The following is a 16,475-nucleotide window of genomic DNA, read 5'->3' as shown; positions in this document are numbered from 1 at the left end:
GCAGATGTCATTACAAAGGCAACACTTTCTTCTCAGTTATTTAAAGACCCTGAGTGTTGGTCCGGCCGGGGTTTGAACCCACCACCTCCCGCTCGGCAGACCGGCGCTCTCCCAACTGAGCTAACGAGGCTCTGATGTACCGTTGAAATAATCGCACAGGGGCGTAGCTAGGAGGGGGTCCTGGGGTGCCCGTGACCCCCCTTGGTAGGCCTTCTTTTGAGATAACAACCTACAATATTCAGGTGGCGAAAACGCCATGACAATATCTTACCCGTAAAAGCCAATGTTGAAAAGCCCACTTTTTTAAAATTTGTTTTTTTGTAAAGTATTTTCGTCAACGGCTCTTGTCTTTAGTTAATATGGGCCTTCATGCTCCGATTATACGTGGTATAATACGTGGAGGTCGACATGACAATCTGGTGAGTAGCCTCTGTGACCCCCCCCCCCCCCCCCCCCTATGAAAAATCCTGGCTACGCCCCTGATCACAGGAAAAAAAAAGGCTGAAATATTTTTTAAACAACTATACATACGAGGACGTCGGCCGCAACGCATTCCCTAAAAAATTATAACCTAGTACAAGCCACTCCATCTTCCATAATTGTCATGGATGTGGTAGTATTAGGCTCGATTACCAACCGCTGCTCGGGAAATGAGCACAAGCTCCTTTGGGAAGACCAAGAGAGCGGCGGAAATCGAGCCCATGGTAGTATATGTGTTTTGTTTAAGTACATTAAAAATTTAACAAAGCCAATCCTCTTATTGGTATTTGTTTTCAGGTTAACACAAAGTAACGCTGTCTTTGTCTTTCCTCAAAAGCCCTCCCCCAAAAATCTTCCATGATCATGAACTTGTCAGTACACAATGGTTGCGTTCGTTTACTTTGAAAATGAATCCATCTGTTAACTTTGTAAAAGCTACCTAAGCCACGACAGGAGCCCATTTAAAACGTTAGACCTCACAACAATCTCCTGGAATATTTATCAGCGAAGTCCTGAGAGAATTGATGTTCAGTTGGTTGGCTCATGTGAAACATGTTCGACGCTTTTGCTGTTGGTTTGAGTGGTAAGAAGCTCAATTCCGAAAATGCTAGAAAGTTTTTCATCATTGTCTTCGATTATTGGAAACTTGGCTGAGAAAAAGAGACTAAATCGCGAATTCCATAGACACAACTGAACACGTCATCTTATTTACGCACGGACGTGCGTAAATAAAGAGTTTTTCATAGCGACTCAATAGGACTAAAAAAGGGTAAGCACGCGCGCTAAGTTATAAAGTCTAATTTACTCTAACACATTCTATTTCGGCGTTGTTGAAAAAATCTTTCAAAACGCGCGCCGTCGTCCACCAATCAAGTATTTGGCAGTAAAATTAATCAGAGGATATCACATGGCTGAGCGGAGATACGAAATTTCTCTTCGCGTGTTGAAAAATATTTCACGAGTGAGCGCGCACTCGAAGAGAAAGATCACATCTCCGTGCGGCCACCAAATGTTCTATTTATTACATAAACACCGATGAAATACCAAAAAGTTTTTTTGGCTGTGAAAGGCGCGATTAATAATGTTGCCATAGCAATGGTGATCTTCTCACATGTGGAGATATCATGTTTTCTCGCAAAAGCTCACCTGGTATTTCATTGGTGTTTACATAACAGGCCGATAAGTCAATGATATTCCTTAACTCTTGTTCGTCCTATTTCACACTTCAGCATATTTTGCATCAGTCGATCAAACTCTCCTAACCAAACGTTGAATTTCAGTTTCATCTGGACATTTCAGGTTGTTTAGAATACTCCTGATTTCCTCGGCATTGGGGGATGACTTCACAAGTTGGGTGATATCCCTTGGCAAAACGGAAGAGTCAGCAAAACGCGATGCACGCGTGAAGGCATCAGCCACGTTTCTGACCAAGGCGCCTGTGGTGGCGCCTGCTGAAGTAGTGAAAGTGAAAGTTCTCTTTAAGGAATCCAACTGTTTTCGAAGCTCTTCACAAGCACTGCGATCACTGTTAATGGTTCCCTGCACCTCTGCGAGCCTAAATCTTCGCTCTTCCTCAGCGCTAAGATTCGAATTACCCGCTCCAATCACGGCACTAAGTCCGCCCCCTGCAGCACCAAGTCCGACCCCTGCAGCAGTTATCCCTAAACTGGTCCCAAAGGTAAAGGGTGCGGCCAAAATCCCGCCCACAACAGCCCCGACCGCAGCCTTGGTCACCATGCCACCCGTTGTTCTTAACATAAGGTTTCTTGCCAAATGTTCTAATACTTCTTTAGTATGTCTTCTAATCGGTATCCAGCGACGGAAAGCCTGATGTAAGTCTTTGCGAAGTCTATCTAACGTTTGGTTAGCTGTTGTGAAAGGAAGGAAAAGTAAATACGTAAATACAGCGAGTAAACTTGCAGTCACTCATATGGTGGGAATCAAAATGCAAGAGAGTTCATGTAAGAAGTCTTGATTCGTGACAACCCTTTCGTAAGTCAAGCCTTTTCCCAGATATAAGTTTTGTACCATCAGAAACAGTAAAAACCCACGAGTAAGACTGATCATGACTACCTGGTTTTTAGGAACCTGATAGGCTGAATTCAAATGAAGATATGATAGTCGCAGTTGTAATTGCAATTTAAGCAATTTCAAATTAACCCGAAAAAAAAAAAAATCGGGACTTCAAAGGGATTCAAACCCAAGGCCTCTGCGTTAGCGTGCAGTGGTCTACTAATTTTTTGGGGTTAATTTGCAATTGCTTTAATTGCAATTACCACTGCGACGATCATATCTTCATTTCAATTTGCTTTTCCGCAATTCACATCATCTTCACTGTTGGATTAAAATTGGCCAGTCTGGCCCCCTCGAAACAGGAACCTGTTCAGCGTAAAATTTGATACAGGTTCTTATTTTCTAAAACCTATAAAAAATTCTATACATTTGGGTAAATAAGATAAGTCATCATTTACTCAGGTTCCTCTTTCGAGACATCGACTCCGAGGTGCCTTATCGCTCCAACTGCACTGTACTGGTTTGCAGATTCTTTATGAGGAATAAGCTGAATGCTACAAAATACTCTTAGTTACCATGATATGTATTCTTTCCGTCAGCCCAAAAAAATATTTTTTTCAAGAACCTAAATAGCCTAAATTTGTGTTAACTACCATTATGTAAGAACCTATTAAGGCTAACTTCGGAAGACGCACGTTTCTTACTCGCGGGTTTTTACTGTATCGGATATCAAATCTTGCCACTTAACAAAAAAAAACCACTTTATTAATAAAGAAATAACGCAATGGCAGTTCCTTGAAGTGAGGGACCACTAGACCCCTTAAAAAAGAAGAAAAACTAAAGTACGTTCACGTTAAAATATTGAGACTTTTCACGCATCACGAATAATTCCTTCAATTTCTTCACGTTCACGTACTATTAAGTAATTCACGTTTCACGGATGGGTGAACATCTAATTCGTGACAGCCCTTCAATAATTATGTCGATCCTTGTCTTTTGAATTTCCTTTTTGAATTCGAATTAGCGGGGGTTCGAGTTATCGTGATCGATGGAATGTCAAATTTTCCATCTTAGTAAGTAATAGCATGTAATAGTTACTGATTTTTTGGCACTTCGGTGTATAGTACAATGCAAATTTAACTTATTTCATCAGAAACGGTAACGTGATTATGCTTCTGGTGATAAAACTTGATCTGTTCGTTACACCAATCAAAATCAAATTGCTGTAGTGTTAGTTTTAGTGGTTTTACCGATTATACAACAAGAAGAGCTATTAAATGAAATGGCATCTGAGTGGTGTCACAAGAACGAGTTATCAGGGTGAAATTCAGTGGAAGTTTGATCAAGGGAAAGGAAATTTAGTTCGAGTTAGCGGGGAGTTTGAGTTATCTAAGCTCGAGTAAACCGAGTATAAAAGACTGCAAAGTGGGATGAAATCAAAGGGAAATTACATTACGCGCTTATAGGGTTTCTAAGCTGCTTTATTTTCAAGGATTTTTCAGGCGAAAAAAATAGAGTACAAAGAGTTTTGGTATTAAATTTGGCTGAAATTTCTAAATCGTTCCTTATTTTTATCGATTTAAAAATCACTGAAACAAAGTTTACTACCATTCAGAGCCCGTTTGTTACTTTTGAACAAACACTTTGTTCGCAGTCTCCATGCCACATGTGCACGTGAACACTTTAAATTTGCGCTCATCTTTAATCTTTAAGTAATGATCCGGGTAAGGTGGATAGCACTTTCTTTTGTTATGCGGCAACGGTGCTTTCCCCGCATAGGAATGTTCTCGTTTTTACACAGGGAATGCATAAACCTACATGAAGGCCGTTTACCCAATAAAATGCATTTACACTCCAATTTGAAAGAGTGTTTTTTTGTGTTAAAAGATTCTGACCAATCACAAGAGTTGAAAACAATAGCCAAGAAAAGTTTACAATTTTATATGTTCCCCACATAGGATTTCTTTGTTATTCAAACTGAGACCAGATTTTGTTATACGGAAGATGGCTGGAAAGTAAGGATGAATATATGTACTGCTTTATGAAGTTTTGTTAACTTTTGCTGTTTAAGCCAATCAGAACTTAGCAAAGACAATAGAAAAGTTAGCACCTTTTTTGCATTCCAACATGTTCGTTGCCGTTGTTGCTATCGTTCTTATCTGGACCGTTTCTTAAACCTGTCGATTGTCGATATCAGTCTCTGTTCTTCGTGCATTGAAATGCATAACGATGACAAGTCTCCCACGCAGGAGTTTTTAGGGGAGCTCGTATTTCGTCCCTCCTGGGGATGGGGGAGGGACGAAATACGAGCTCCCCTAACAATGCTTGCGTGGGAGGCTACACAAGGACAATGGTAAGCTCAAGGTGTCCCCGAGACATTAAAAGTAGCCTGTTCCAAGCGTTCAGATAGTGGAGAGCGGTGCAGAGTAAAGAAAGCGACGAAAAGTAGAGGGGGACTGGGGAGAGAGGTGCGGGAACGCTTGTAAGAATTTTTAACAAAAGTGCGTTCCGGTATACCAGATCCTGGTATACCCTCTGATTGGTTGATTTTGACAGTTTTTGTCAACAGTGGAGCGTCTTCGATCAATGCGAGAAATGCGATATGGCCGTTATGACAGACTCTACGTGCCGTCACGCAGAATTCAAACTCGCAACAAACACAGCGCTGAGTGACTTTCCAAACGCGGAGGCTTAAAGCGAAGAGCAAAGGAACTGTTTAAAACACGTAGTCGGTAGGATAGATGTCTTAGCAATTTCTCACCGACTGGCTTTGGAAAAATTCTTATTTTCCGGCTTTTTCCTCGAATAAAGCGTGCGTTGGAATGAAGGCAGGATAGAATGCCATTTACGATTGTTGTGGTAACTCTGTTGATTACCATCATCGAAGACCAAGTGGAATATTTGAACAAAATCGGAGTAGCGGCGGCAATGATGGGAGAAGATGTGGATCAAGCCGTTAAACGTGGAAGCTGTGAAATTGTTTACTGAAGTGCCAAATCGTGGTTGTCTAATGAATGGACAAAAGGACTTCAAAAGGAAAGCTTGGAAAGCAAGTTGCAGCTATCGCTATTGACGAGGTCCACTCAATCACCGAATAGTAAATTTTCCCTTCAATTGTTGTGCATTTTCATCGCTTGAGTTAACGATCTGTATTGAAACGGCTTTCTATCGAAATGAGCGATATTTGTTTGTCACTTGATTCATAATTTTTTGTCACGTACACGCTGAAATCATGTTTTAAAGCCGTAAATAAATTCATTATACATGAATACTTCTCCCACCTTCTATTGTCTGAAAGTCTTACATTGGGTTTTTAGTAAGATTATTTATACATAATATTAATTTTTGATCTGGCAAACTTCGATTTATTCGCAAGAAAATAATAAATGCATCGGGCTGTAACACCAGTCTTGATTGACAAGTGAAGACCACCTGCAGCTGATGCGAGATGCGGTCTGACTGGGCGGAAGAGTCTATTTAAAACAAATCTAACAGGCGTTTCCTCTCTCACCTCTCCTCCTCTCTCGCTTTTATTTTTTCGCGCTCGTTTTTACTTCGCACCGCTCCCCACTATCTGAACGCCTGGAACAGGCTACATTAAAAGTTACCCTGTGCTGTACCCGGGGAATTTTGGTGAAAAGAACACGTACTTTTTAAAGGGAATCTTTGGAGAACAAATAACAAAGGTGAGACTACACAAACAAAATACTACGTTGAGCAACTGAACAAGCCTGTTTGAACGCAACACTTTTCGTGCGGCATTAACTCAGTAACAGCTTGCATAAAAAAAAAAATTGCTAATTCACCACACGACAACAATCAATGAAAATCAATCATGGATTTCAATCAATATATAAATCAACAAAAATCAATCAAAATCTATTAATATTGATTGGCTGAGCCAATCAATAAAAATCGATAATCAATCACCAATGCATCTAAACGTTATTGATTTTCATTGATTGCTTTTGATAATCAATAGTTGATTGTGCAACAGTAAAAAACCGGGTAGGCATTTGCTTAAACGCTGGTTAAACGGGATCGCAAACACAACAACGTTGCTATGTCTGTGGAAATTTCTATTTCCTGTGTAGTCAAGGGGTATCACCACTGTCCTTTTAAAGAAAAGAAGGAGAAGTGTCTTACGGTTCCAAGAAGAGGGGAGAACACGGTAACGCATTCAAAGTTTGAAGCGAAAGAGGACAGTCTGGCTATCTCCAAGTGGATCTTGTCAGCCCACTTTGGCCACATCAAGTAGTTTTCAATAAAAATTAATAATATCAATGTAAATCAATGAAAATCAATGAAAATCGAAAGTCACTCAAGATTGCGCCTTTAATCTTTATTGATTTTCAATGTCAATCAATTAACTGCTATTGATTTTTATTGACTATTATTGATGTTATTGATTATTGATTTTGATTGAATGGTATCATCTAGTAATTCAGAATAGCTAGAACTTTTCAGGGACTCTCCAGGCCTTGTCGTGAAGACAGAAAGCCTGGTAACGGACGGTCACGTAGGATCCAAAATCTTATGAATCCAGAGACGACTTCATTAGTTCTAGGGATTTTCCTAACCAGTAGTCTGAATTACTGGGGCTAACCTACATTTTTCCCATACTAACCTAAACGCTGTTGACAATCCCTGTAGTCCTCTTCTTTGATATTCGACGTGAGTTTCAATGAAGTAAGATCAAACTGTTTCAGTATGTCCTTTGTCACAAGGTCCATCTGGGCTACTTTACTTAGATGGCCTGTACAATAGTCTTCCCAAAGTTCATCAAGAATTTGCTGCGATCTACACTCCAAAGTGAATATTATGCTCCCCTCTTTGATATCAACAACGGTGACTTTGCGCTCCTTTTTCAAATATTGAAGGAAACCAGTCAACTTGTCCGGGTTTGATGCATTTTGCTGAAAGCACGTACGTGCAATATATTTCGAAACCTCTCGTGACAAAGAAGGGCTTTGAGTCTCACAATCAATTCGGAGATCAATATTAACAGCTATAAAAAAGAATAAAAAATACAAGCTTAATAAATGCATTTACTCCTGGGGGGTACTCCTGGAAATTCTTGGTGGTGGTGTGCCGCCCGGTTCTCCAAATTCTGGCCCTATTTCAGACGAAAAAATGTCATTTTCGTCACCCGTTTTCAGACCTGGAAGTGGTCACAAAACGCAGCATTAATTACATTGATTACATAAAACAGAAATTATGTCATCACTGCTGAGATTAAAACCGCAACAAAAATATCTCTTAAAATCCATTTCGCATATTGCATTTTCTTATTCATATGGAACTGAAACGACGCACATTGATAAACAACCGTAGTTCCTTCGTAAACCATACCCGATTCCAGGCTCTCAGATAGTTGGGAAGACGCAAAAGTAAAAGGCACCCGACTATCTCGGAGCCTAGAATAGGCTAATTCCAGACCAAACTGGGCAAATTAAATTGTGGCTGGCGACGAACCAAACACACAAACGAGGAACGAAACTTCGAGGGGTGTGTCGCAGGGGGTAAGGTTAGGGACTATTTTACGGGTCGTAAACAAGAAAAACACGGAAAACTAAAGGTGACGGTTAAGGGTATGGCGTACGATCCCCGCCAAAATTCGCGGTTAGAATTTTAAATTGCTGATTTACATTTTCAACTGCAACACTTAAATTTTACAGTTCACGTCAAAATTTTACACTCTTCCTTTAGCATTCACATCATCGGAAAACGTTTTTGCACTTATCTTTTAGCTTTTGAACTCAACTTTTTTATTTGACCTTGCTCGCAGTACGTTTTCAACTCGCTTAGTCATATTACACAGTCACACCTTAAAATTTTCAACTCGACGAAAAAACTTTTATACACTGCTACTTTTTATTAGTTTTGATGCTTGAGCCAGTACTCTACCTTTGACCGAGATAAAAACTTTGCATTCGATACTCACTCGGTGCATTTCGCAAGTCACCGCGTCATATTTCAAACTCAACCTCGTATATTTTGAAGTCAACTTTTGAATTTTTGTTTACGCTTCAGTCATCATTGGTCGAGACAAAAAAAGCCTTTGTGGGGATGGGAGGTGGCGACCGTTCGACCTCCGTCATCTCCGTCCCCGGTCCTTTCGTCCATCAACAGAGGTACTGTTGATCAAGCGGAATACTTTCTTTGTCCTGAATTAGCGATTTTAAGGCTTTGATAGAATGATTTGATTCAACGTTTAAAGTGATCGTCTTACCAGGCGACTCAGTGTCAACCCAAGGTCCTTTACATGCATATAAAAACAAAGTGGATTCCTTCTGGATGTTGTAGTCACTCAAAGTGTGGCCATCTTTCAATTGCTTGCCGACAAACCAGAGACGTTGTTGGTCTGGAAGAATTTTCCCTTTGTCCTGGAGTTTAGCCTTCACATTTTCAATAGTATCACTTGGTTCAGTTTCTAAAGTAACCGTTTTTTCAGTCGGTGTTTTCACAAAGATTTGCCAGCGCCCCCTTGAAAGCGGACCTGGAAAAAATCAAATCAAAGTTTGCTTCTGAGTACTTTCACCAATTTAGAAAGAGACTGAGTTCATGACCAGTAGCAAAGATGACGTATTATTGCAAAAGGTTTGAACCCGGAAGTCATTTCATAAGTAGGGTGAGTATGATCCTCAGAGCCATAGCTAGCGGGGGGCAGCCCCCCCGGACCTGTTGAGTCAGACAGATCAAGTCTGTTGATGGATTTGTTTTCATTAGACTCAGTTATTTTGATTGTAGTGACTTGCAATTGTTTGTACTACATGCCAACGCCAAAGGATATTTATGAACGAAAATCAAACTAGAGACATCTTTTATAGGTTAGTTAACCAAACAATGCAGTATTGTGAAATGCATAGTGTGCTAGTGCTTGGATATACGGTGTGTTTCAAATTAACAGGACCTCATAATAAGCACTTGTAAGCACTGACAACACCTGCCTTATCACACTCACTACACACTTATTAGAGGTCGATTTTTTGGAGACATCTCACGACAAGTGCTAAAAATAGCGTTTCGGAGCCTGCAATTTTAAAAATTTTCTGGGGGACGATACCCCCAGTCCCCCAACTCGCAATCATGCCCCCCCACCCTCCCCGCCCCGTTACAAAAAACCTAGTTACGGCCCTGATCGTTGTGGTTGACAGTGAATGGCGTTTCGACAACCTCTGCGGTAGTCATCTTCAAAGTGAGTTGTATCACGTCAGTTGATGATATTAACCCTCGGACGTACAAGGGGGTAGGGGTGGATGCCCCCCCCCCAAGGTATTTCTGAGTTTTCTCCTAGACAATAAAACATCAGCACCTGATGTTTTCAGTAGCTGTTCGTTCATCCCTCGCTCGCATTTTGAGTCAAGTCCAGTGATGGTCAGTTTCTACGGTTACGAGATATGACGTCATAAGTAAGAGGTGGCCAAGCCATTTTTGAGTTAAGTACATGTTTTTTCAACTTTTTTCAACAATAAAAGTAAATCTTGGGGCTAAAATCATGCATAGTGCTTATTTATGTGTTATTTTTCATGTCAAGCACCAAAAAATTACCATTTCTCGTGGTCTTAACCTGCTTTCTAATGTCCTTGGTCGTCTCTCAGTTTAGCCGTGATGTTATTGGCTATGAAGACTCGTAACCGCATTGGTGCGTTTCGATCCTTCTAAGTTCAAGTTCATTTATTCACACTAATTCAATTACAATACAACAACAATAAGAAAAAAAAAATAGAAGTAAAAAGAGAGTTAACTATACATTGAATTAAAGGGAAAAAAGTGCGTAGCAAAGGAAAAAAGTGCGTAGCAGCCAAAGGAGCCAAGATTTCGAGTTGGCTACTACCACAGAGCGGTTACAAGTGGGTGGAGGTTATACAGCACTTATACAAAACTAGTTATGGAGTTCTGGCTAAATTAATCATATTGAAAAGGGAGGGTATGTATGAGTAATAATAATTATTTAAATTAAATAATTAAATAAATAGAACTAAATAACAGGTTAGAGTTGTTCAAGATGCCTGACTGTCAGGTAGGAAGGGTTAATATTCTTTTTTAAAACTGTTTAAGAGGAGACACTAAATTTTCATAGGTGTTGCTTCCCAGGTCTGTGATGCCACTACACTAAACCTTTCTTGGCCATAATTAGTTCTGGAAATGGTCTGCACAGGTTTTGATTAGTGGCATACCTAGTATTATAATTATGGACAGCTTTTATTGTCACAGTTAAACAGTCGTTTATTGCATGTCAAATTGTAGGTTGTCCAGTCATTATCCCGTAGTTAGTTTTGTTTGAGTCCGTTTTGTACGGTGCCGGTAACTGTTGACTACGACTTCAGTGGCGTTTATTTTAACTTAGTAACTAGATTTCTAAAGTGAGTCGTTGGAAATTGTCTGTTGACTTCTTTCCCTCTGCAAAATAACGTCTAAGAATATGTGCGACAAAACGATTTCCGTGACGTAAAACCGTTTGTTTTGATGTTCGCCAATCAGATTAAAGGATAGAATGCAGCTCGAGTGACTCATCGCGACCTCGCGCGCTGGCGTGTCTTGGATTTTGGCGAAAGTTACCAAATACGATTTGGAACGTGAATTTCACAACTATAACGAGGTTTCCTGCGACGTTGAATGCTGCAACCGCGCATTGGAAGTAAATTACCACAAGTCCTAGCTTTCAAAGATAAAGGATACTAAAAAACAGGGGCACCAAACGTCAATTTTCGGAAAATATCTGTTCGGAAGACGATTTGAAATCTAGAATTTTCGGAACATTTGTAGGAAAATTTCTTGCTTGCTTGCCTCTCCTAGGATTTACGAACATCTAAAAAATGGCATAATTGCCCGCTTTTAACGGATTTTTACCCTAATTAGTCTCGCTTGCTTTAGAAAAGCGAGACTCTTAAAATGCACTCGTTTTTTTTTTTTTTGTCGGACCTAGTTTGTAGGCCCCGCGTTCCTAGCGAAGACCGTGGAAACTGGGGATAAGAATCGTGACGACTTTCATTGTATGGAAATGAGTCTCGTGATGAGAATGCAGTTTATTTCGGCAATGACTGAAATGACGCATGTAAGTTTGGCAATGACGTAATTTTCCTCGAATGGAGGCCCTTGATTTTCGTGTAATTATGCACGACATGCAGGCACATCCCCAAGCAGGATGAGAAAATATTATAGCGGGGAAATCCTCAGGATTTTGTGGCTTTTTAAGGCGTTACGTTTCTCAGAATATTGTCGCAATTACAGGAAATGTACGGTTAAATAGATTCACTTTGTTTTATGTATTTAATTGATAGATTTTCGCAGTTGTTACGATGTGAAGTCGTGTTGCTCTTCAAAAATACTTGAGATATGAAGTATCCACTGTTACGTAATTTTTACGTGCGCACGTGCGTAAAATTTGCGTTCGCAAATAAAATAAAGGCAATGTATGAAAGGCTGCACGTACAATTATGTAAGCGTAAAAGTAGAAACTCGCTTAATTTGACGTTTAATCTCAATACTTTATGTCTTACCTCTATTTGATTTACGTGATTAAAATTTACGTGCGTTAACGTGCGGAGCCAAAAACGCATCAGTGGAAATCCACCCTAACGTGTCACGGGTAGCTTTTGAACTTGACTAACCGCACAGTCTACTTGCAGCACTTCATGTCCATGGTTAATAGAAATCCCATATCGAGCTTTTCCGGAACGGGTTGGTCCAAGAATTCTATGGCTTGAAAGCGTTGATTATTTTGGAACAACTGATCACTTCAGTGGTCGAAAAAAAAAAGAATAATCTTAATGAGCAAAACTTCAAGGGTTACTGGAAAATCAGGATCGAGGATCGAGGATCGAGAAATCAGGGATCAAGGATCGGTTAAAAAGAACTCAAAAGTAAAATAAATAAACAAATCGTGGATTAGTGGTGATGTGGGACGCAGTTGATAAATTTCAGAGAACATAACCCCGTTCGCTGTACTGAACGCTAAATTCAAGTAAACTAATCCGAGTCTGTCTAAGTCAGTGACTGTTTTGACGCGAAAATGAAATTTTCCGGGAAAATGAAACACTTTATCCTGGTGATACTGTAATACAAGAAAAAATTTTAACAGTTTTTAATTTTTAACTCGTGGGGACGCGCGAGCGTACCACGAGTTATTGAAGGGAAAGAGATATGCAAATGAGTCACTCGCTCACTCGTAGTACACGGACTTCGTAATTAATCGGGTCCGAACTCGAGAGTGCGAAGATCTATCGCTTCCGAAGAAGCACGCGCTCTTGAAGTTCGGTGGGATCAAATTCTTCGCTGAGCGCGTGCATCGTTCGGCGTTCGCTGCTCAGACTCAGAGTTTTCTTTATGGCAAATTTTCTACAGCACGGTTAGAGGTCTTACCAAATTTAAGATACGTAGGAGTCTTTCAAATGAGTACGATGGTTAACTTGGGGATTGGATTTCAAGAGCCTTTGACTCGTCCATGCGTTAAACTTGACGAGAAATGAGCAATTACTCTTCTGACTCTGAAAGATCACGGGGGATATACAAATTCCAGCTTGCTGGAAAGTGATCTGAAAGTAAGAAAATGTCATGCCATGCTATTCTTAAGAACCTGCATGGGCCGAAAATGGATGTGATTTTGACCATTAGTTTCCAAATAACAGCAGAAATCGAGATAAGAAAACATATGTTTTGTCTCCTACTTCGTTGACGAGGTGTATCGGCTTTGTAAAGCACAAGTTATTTTGTTCATTCGTTGCCATGAAATGCGTTGACATTATTTTTTTCATTGTCAATAGCTCGGTTAATGCGGCTCGATCATACTGAACGAATTTGCTAGCGGAAGTTCCATAGATAACGCATTAACTTAAAGAGTTTTCGCCAGAGTGATGTAATCAGCCTTCGTGGTGTAGTGGTAAAGTAAAGTCGCATACAGCCGAAGGTTCCGGGGTTCAAGTCCTGCTTTGTACCGTTCTTTTTTAATCTTCTTTCTTTCTTTTTTTCCCATTTTTGGCTTGTTTTGTTTGCTTATTTGTTTTTTTGCTTTTCTATAAATATGTACCTAAATAACCGTTATTTAATAAATGCAATAAACAAAAAGAAAAGTATTGTGTTTGCAGAGCAAAGATAGTATATTAAATATATTGTACATGGATAAACAATCTGAATTTCTATCATTTCCTACAATTTACTGTGGGAAAACCAGAGTTGATAACCATTTGATCATTTTCTAAACAATGTTCCCACGAGTTGACGATAGGCTTTCTTTGATAAAGTGTACGTTTGCTTTCAGTACTCCTTAGTTTTCTTGTAATTGTTGTATGCACGACCCCACCAGCAATGCTGATCTTTTTATCGTGCCATAAACTAAGGTTCTTACCAACCCACCTACCTACCTACCTACCTACCTACCTACCTACCTGTCTGTCTGTCTGTCTGTCTGTCTGTCTGTCTGTCTGTCTGTCTGTCTGTCTGTCTGCCTGCCTGCCTATCTATCTATCTATCTATCTATCTATCTATCTATCTATCTATCTATCTATCTATCTAAAATGCATGCTGTGTACAACTCTAAACATTGTACTCTGAGACTGTACGGAGATATTAAAAGTAGATACTAGGCAGCTATGGAAAATGTCATTACTTTCATGCGATATTGATATCTTATAAAACAGACAACAAATTCAGCAGGAATGCGCGCGAACTGTATTTACTGTGTGTTGTATAGGGTTCTGTTCAACTTACACTTTTTCCTGTGCTGAACATATACTGTACCGAGCCGTATCTTGGTCCGGTACAAAGAAGCTATGTATATTTATACTGACATTGTCATGGGCCCCTGATACCGATAAAAATCATCGTTCAATTTTTCGAGTGTAGAATCCCTGAAAGAGTACTCCCCAATGGAGCAATATCAATATGTAGAAGGTTTTCATAGGTTTCACACCGGTTTGAGGCTAAGATGTGCAGTCTGTCTCTCCTTGCAATTTTTACTTTTTGAGTATATACATTATGACATACAACACTCGTTTTGTATTTCAAACGAAAAAGTAGTATAACGGCACCGGGGCCTTTGACATTAATACTCGTCTCCAAGCAAGCGAGACTCAACGCTACTAAGAGCGTTCTTGTTTTCTAAACAATGTTCTCACGAGTTGACGATAGGCTTTCTTTGATTAAGTGTACATTTGCTTTCAATACTCCTTATTTTACTTGTAATTGTTGTATGCACGACCCCACCAGCAATGCTGATCTTTTTATCGTACCATAAACTAAGGTTCATTTCAATCACCGCCGAAAATAAACCGCATTCGCATCACAAGACCCACTTGCATACACCGAATGCAAATATGGCGGACCTCTCGGCCGGCCCGGGTCTAGTTGCGCGAAAGCGAGGCTAGTGAGGCCTCAAGAGATTTGTTTTGACTGCGCGTCTTAGCGATTGATTCGATCGATATGGTTTGCTTCGAGTTGTTGCGTGCCTGAGCACCACCTAGCCTGTTAACAGGCTCTCTGTTTGTCTGTTTGGGAAAAAAAATAGCGAGGAAAGGGAAGGGAAAGGGGGGGAGGGCCCCTGATACCGATAAAAATCATCGTTCAATTTTTCGAGTGTAGAATCCCTGAAAGAGTACTCCCCAATGGAGCAATATCAATATGTAGAAGGTTTTCATAGGTTTCACACCGGTTTGAGGCTAAGATGTGCAGTCTGTCTCTCCTTGCAATTTTTACTTTTTGAGTATATACATTATGACATACAACACTCGTTTTGTATTTCAAACGAAAAAGTAGTATAACGGCACCGGGGCCTTTGACATTAGGGACCTTAAGATCCAGGACGGGAGAGAGGACGACGGCGCGCCAAAGGACGGTAAGGACTGGGACTAGGTCCCCGTCTCACGCGATGGATAAATAGCTTAAGATTGTTGCCGACGGGGACGCCATTTTGCTTCCAGAATATTTTGGCCATTTTGGTTTATTCTACAGCATGTTAAACATTTCATATCGTGGATTAGGAAGCGTTTTTTTCTTACATCTTGGGTATTGGCTTCAAAACATGACGTAAGTTTTAAGCTTATATGGCAACTTAATTCGTCATGTAGCTGATGTCGTAGTAAAAGATTTTTCTTTTCCTCTAACTCTGTTGCTTGATTTGTTCAGCTTGTTATCTTATGTTTTGTGTGTAAAAATACGCGTTAAAATGAGTTTTAAGCATGCAAGAGATGCCTTGGTTCTATGTCATGACAACGGAGTGATAGGCGACGAGGAATTTTGCTTGCTATACGATGCAAATCGATCGAAAAATCCCGAATTTCCGTACGAAGAATATGGAAAATTTGATCTTGAAGATATGGAGGACGATGAATGTAAAGCGGAATTTCGCTTCCATAAAGAAGACATCCCGGTGCTGGCAGAAGTCCTTGGTTTACCCGAAACTTTCACCTGCAGCCAGGGATCCGTGACTAATGGCATTGAAGGGCTATGCATTATGCTGAAAAGATTTAGCTACCCCTGCAGGTACTCAGATTTAATTCCCCGTTTTGGTCACGCTGTTCCTGTGATGAGCATGATCTGTAACACAGTAGTTGACTTCGTTTACAACCTCCATGGCCATAGAATAACCGAGTACAATCACAACCTTCTTGATTCGGCTAGCCTTCAAGTCTATGCAGATGCAGTTTTTGCAAAAGGTGCCGCCCTGGATAATTGTTTTGGTTTTGTGGATGGCGCGGTCAGGCCCATTTGTCGCCCTGGGGAAATGCAAAGAGCTGTATACAATGGACACAAACGTGTACATGGACTAAAATTTCAGTCAGTTGCTCTACCAAATGGACTCATCGCAAATCTCTTTGGACCTGTAGGTTAGTGCATTATTCATTTCGGCTAATACCAAGGCAATGGGAAGGTATAAACATGAGGCATATGATTTCTTTAAATCCCTTGGCCACTTGTAGTGTTGGCTTTTTTCTTCAGACTGAACTCAAATGATTCAATTCATGTGACCTCTGTCACGAATTGTC

The 16,475-nt window shown here is 40.2% G+C and overlaps 1 protein-coding gene across 1 annotated transcript in view; it reads right to left on the bottom strand.

The window, feature by feature from the left end:
• Nucleotides 1–488: 488 nt before the first annotated feature.
• The window catches only part of LOC140925075 (uncharacterized), a 34,236-nt gene continuing 18,249 nt past the window's right edge, over nt 489–16,475 (bottom strand). Inside the window, exons 3-5 of the mRNA XM_073375028.1 lie at nt 8,726–8,992; nt 7,121–7,501; nt 489–2,348 (exon numbers count right to left, since the gene is read on the bottom strand). Of these exons, the coding sequence (XP_073231129.1) occupies nt 1,729–2,348; nt 7,121–7,501; nt 8,726–8,992 (1,268 nt within the window). The 3' untranslated portion in view covers nt 489–1,728. The remainder of the gene's footprint in view (nt 2,349–7,120; nt 7,502–8,725; nt 8,993–16,475) is intronic.

The sequence above is a fragment of the Porites lutea genome, chromosome 14 (assembly GCF_958299795.1).
Source record: "Porites lutea chromosome 14, jaPorLute2.1, whole genome shotgun sequence".
Classification (NCBI taxonomy): domain Eukaryota; kingdom Metazoa; phylum Cnidaria; class Anthozoa; order Scleractinia; family Poritidae; genus Porites; species Porites lutea.
This window is presented reverse-complemented; position numbering and strand designations above follow the sequence as displayed.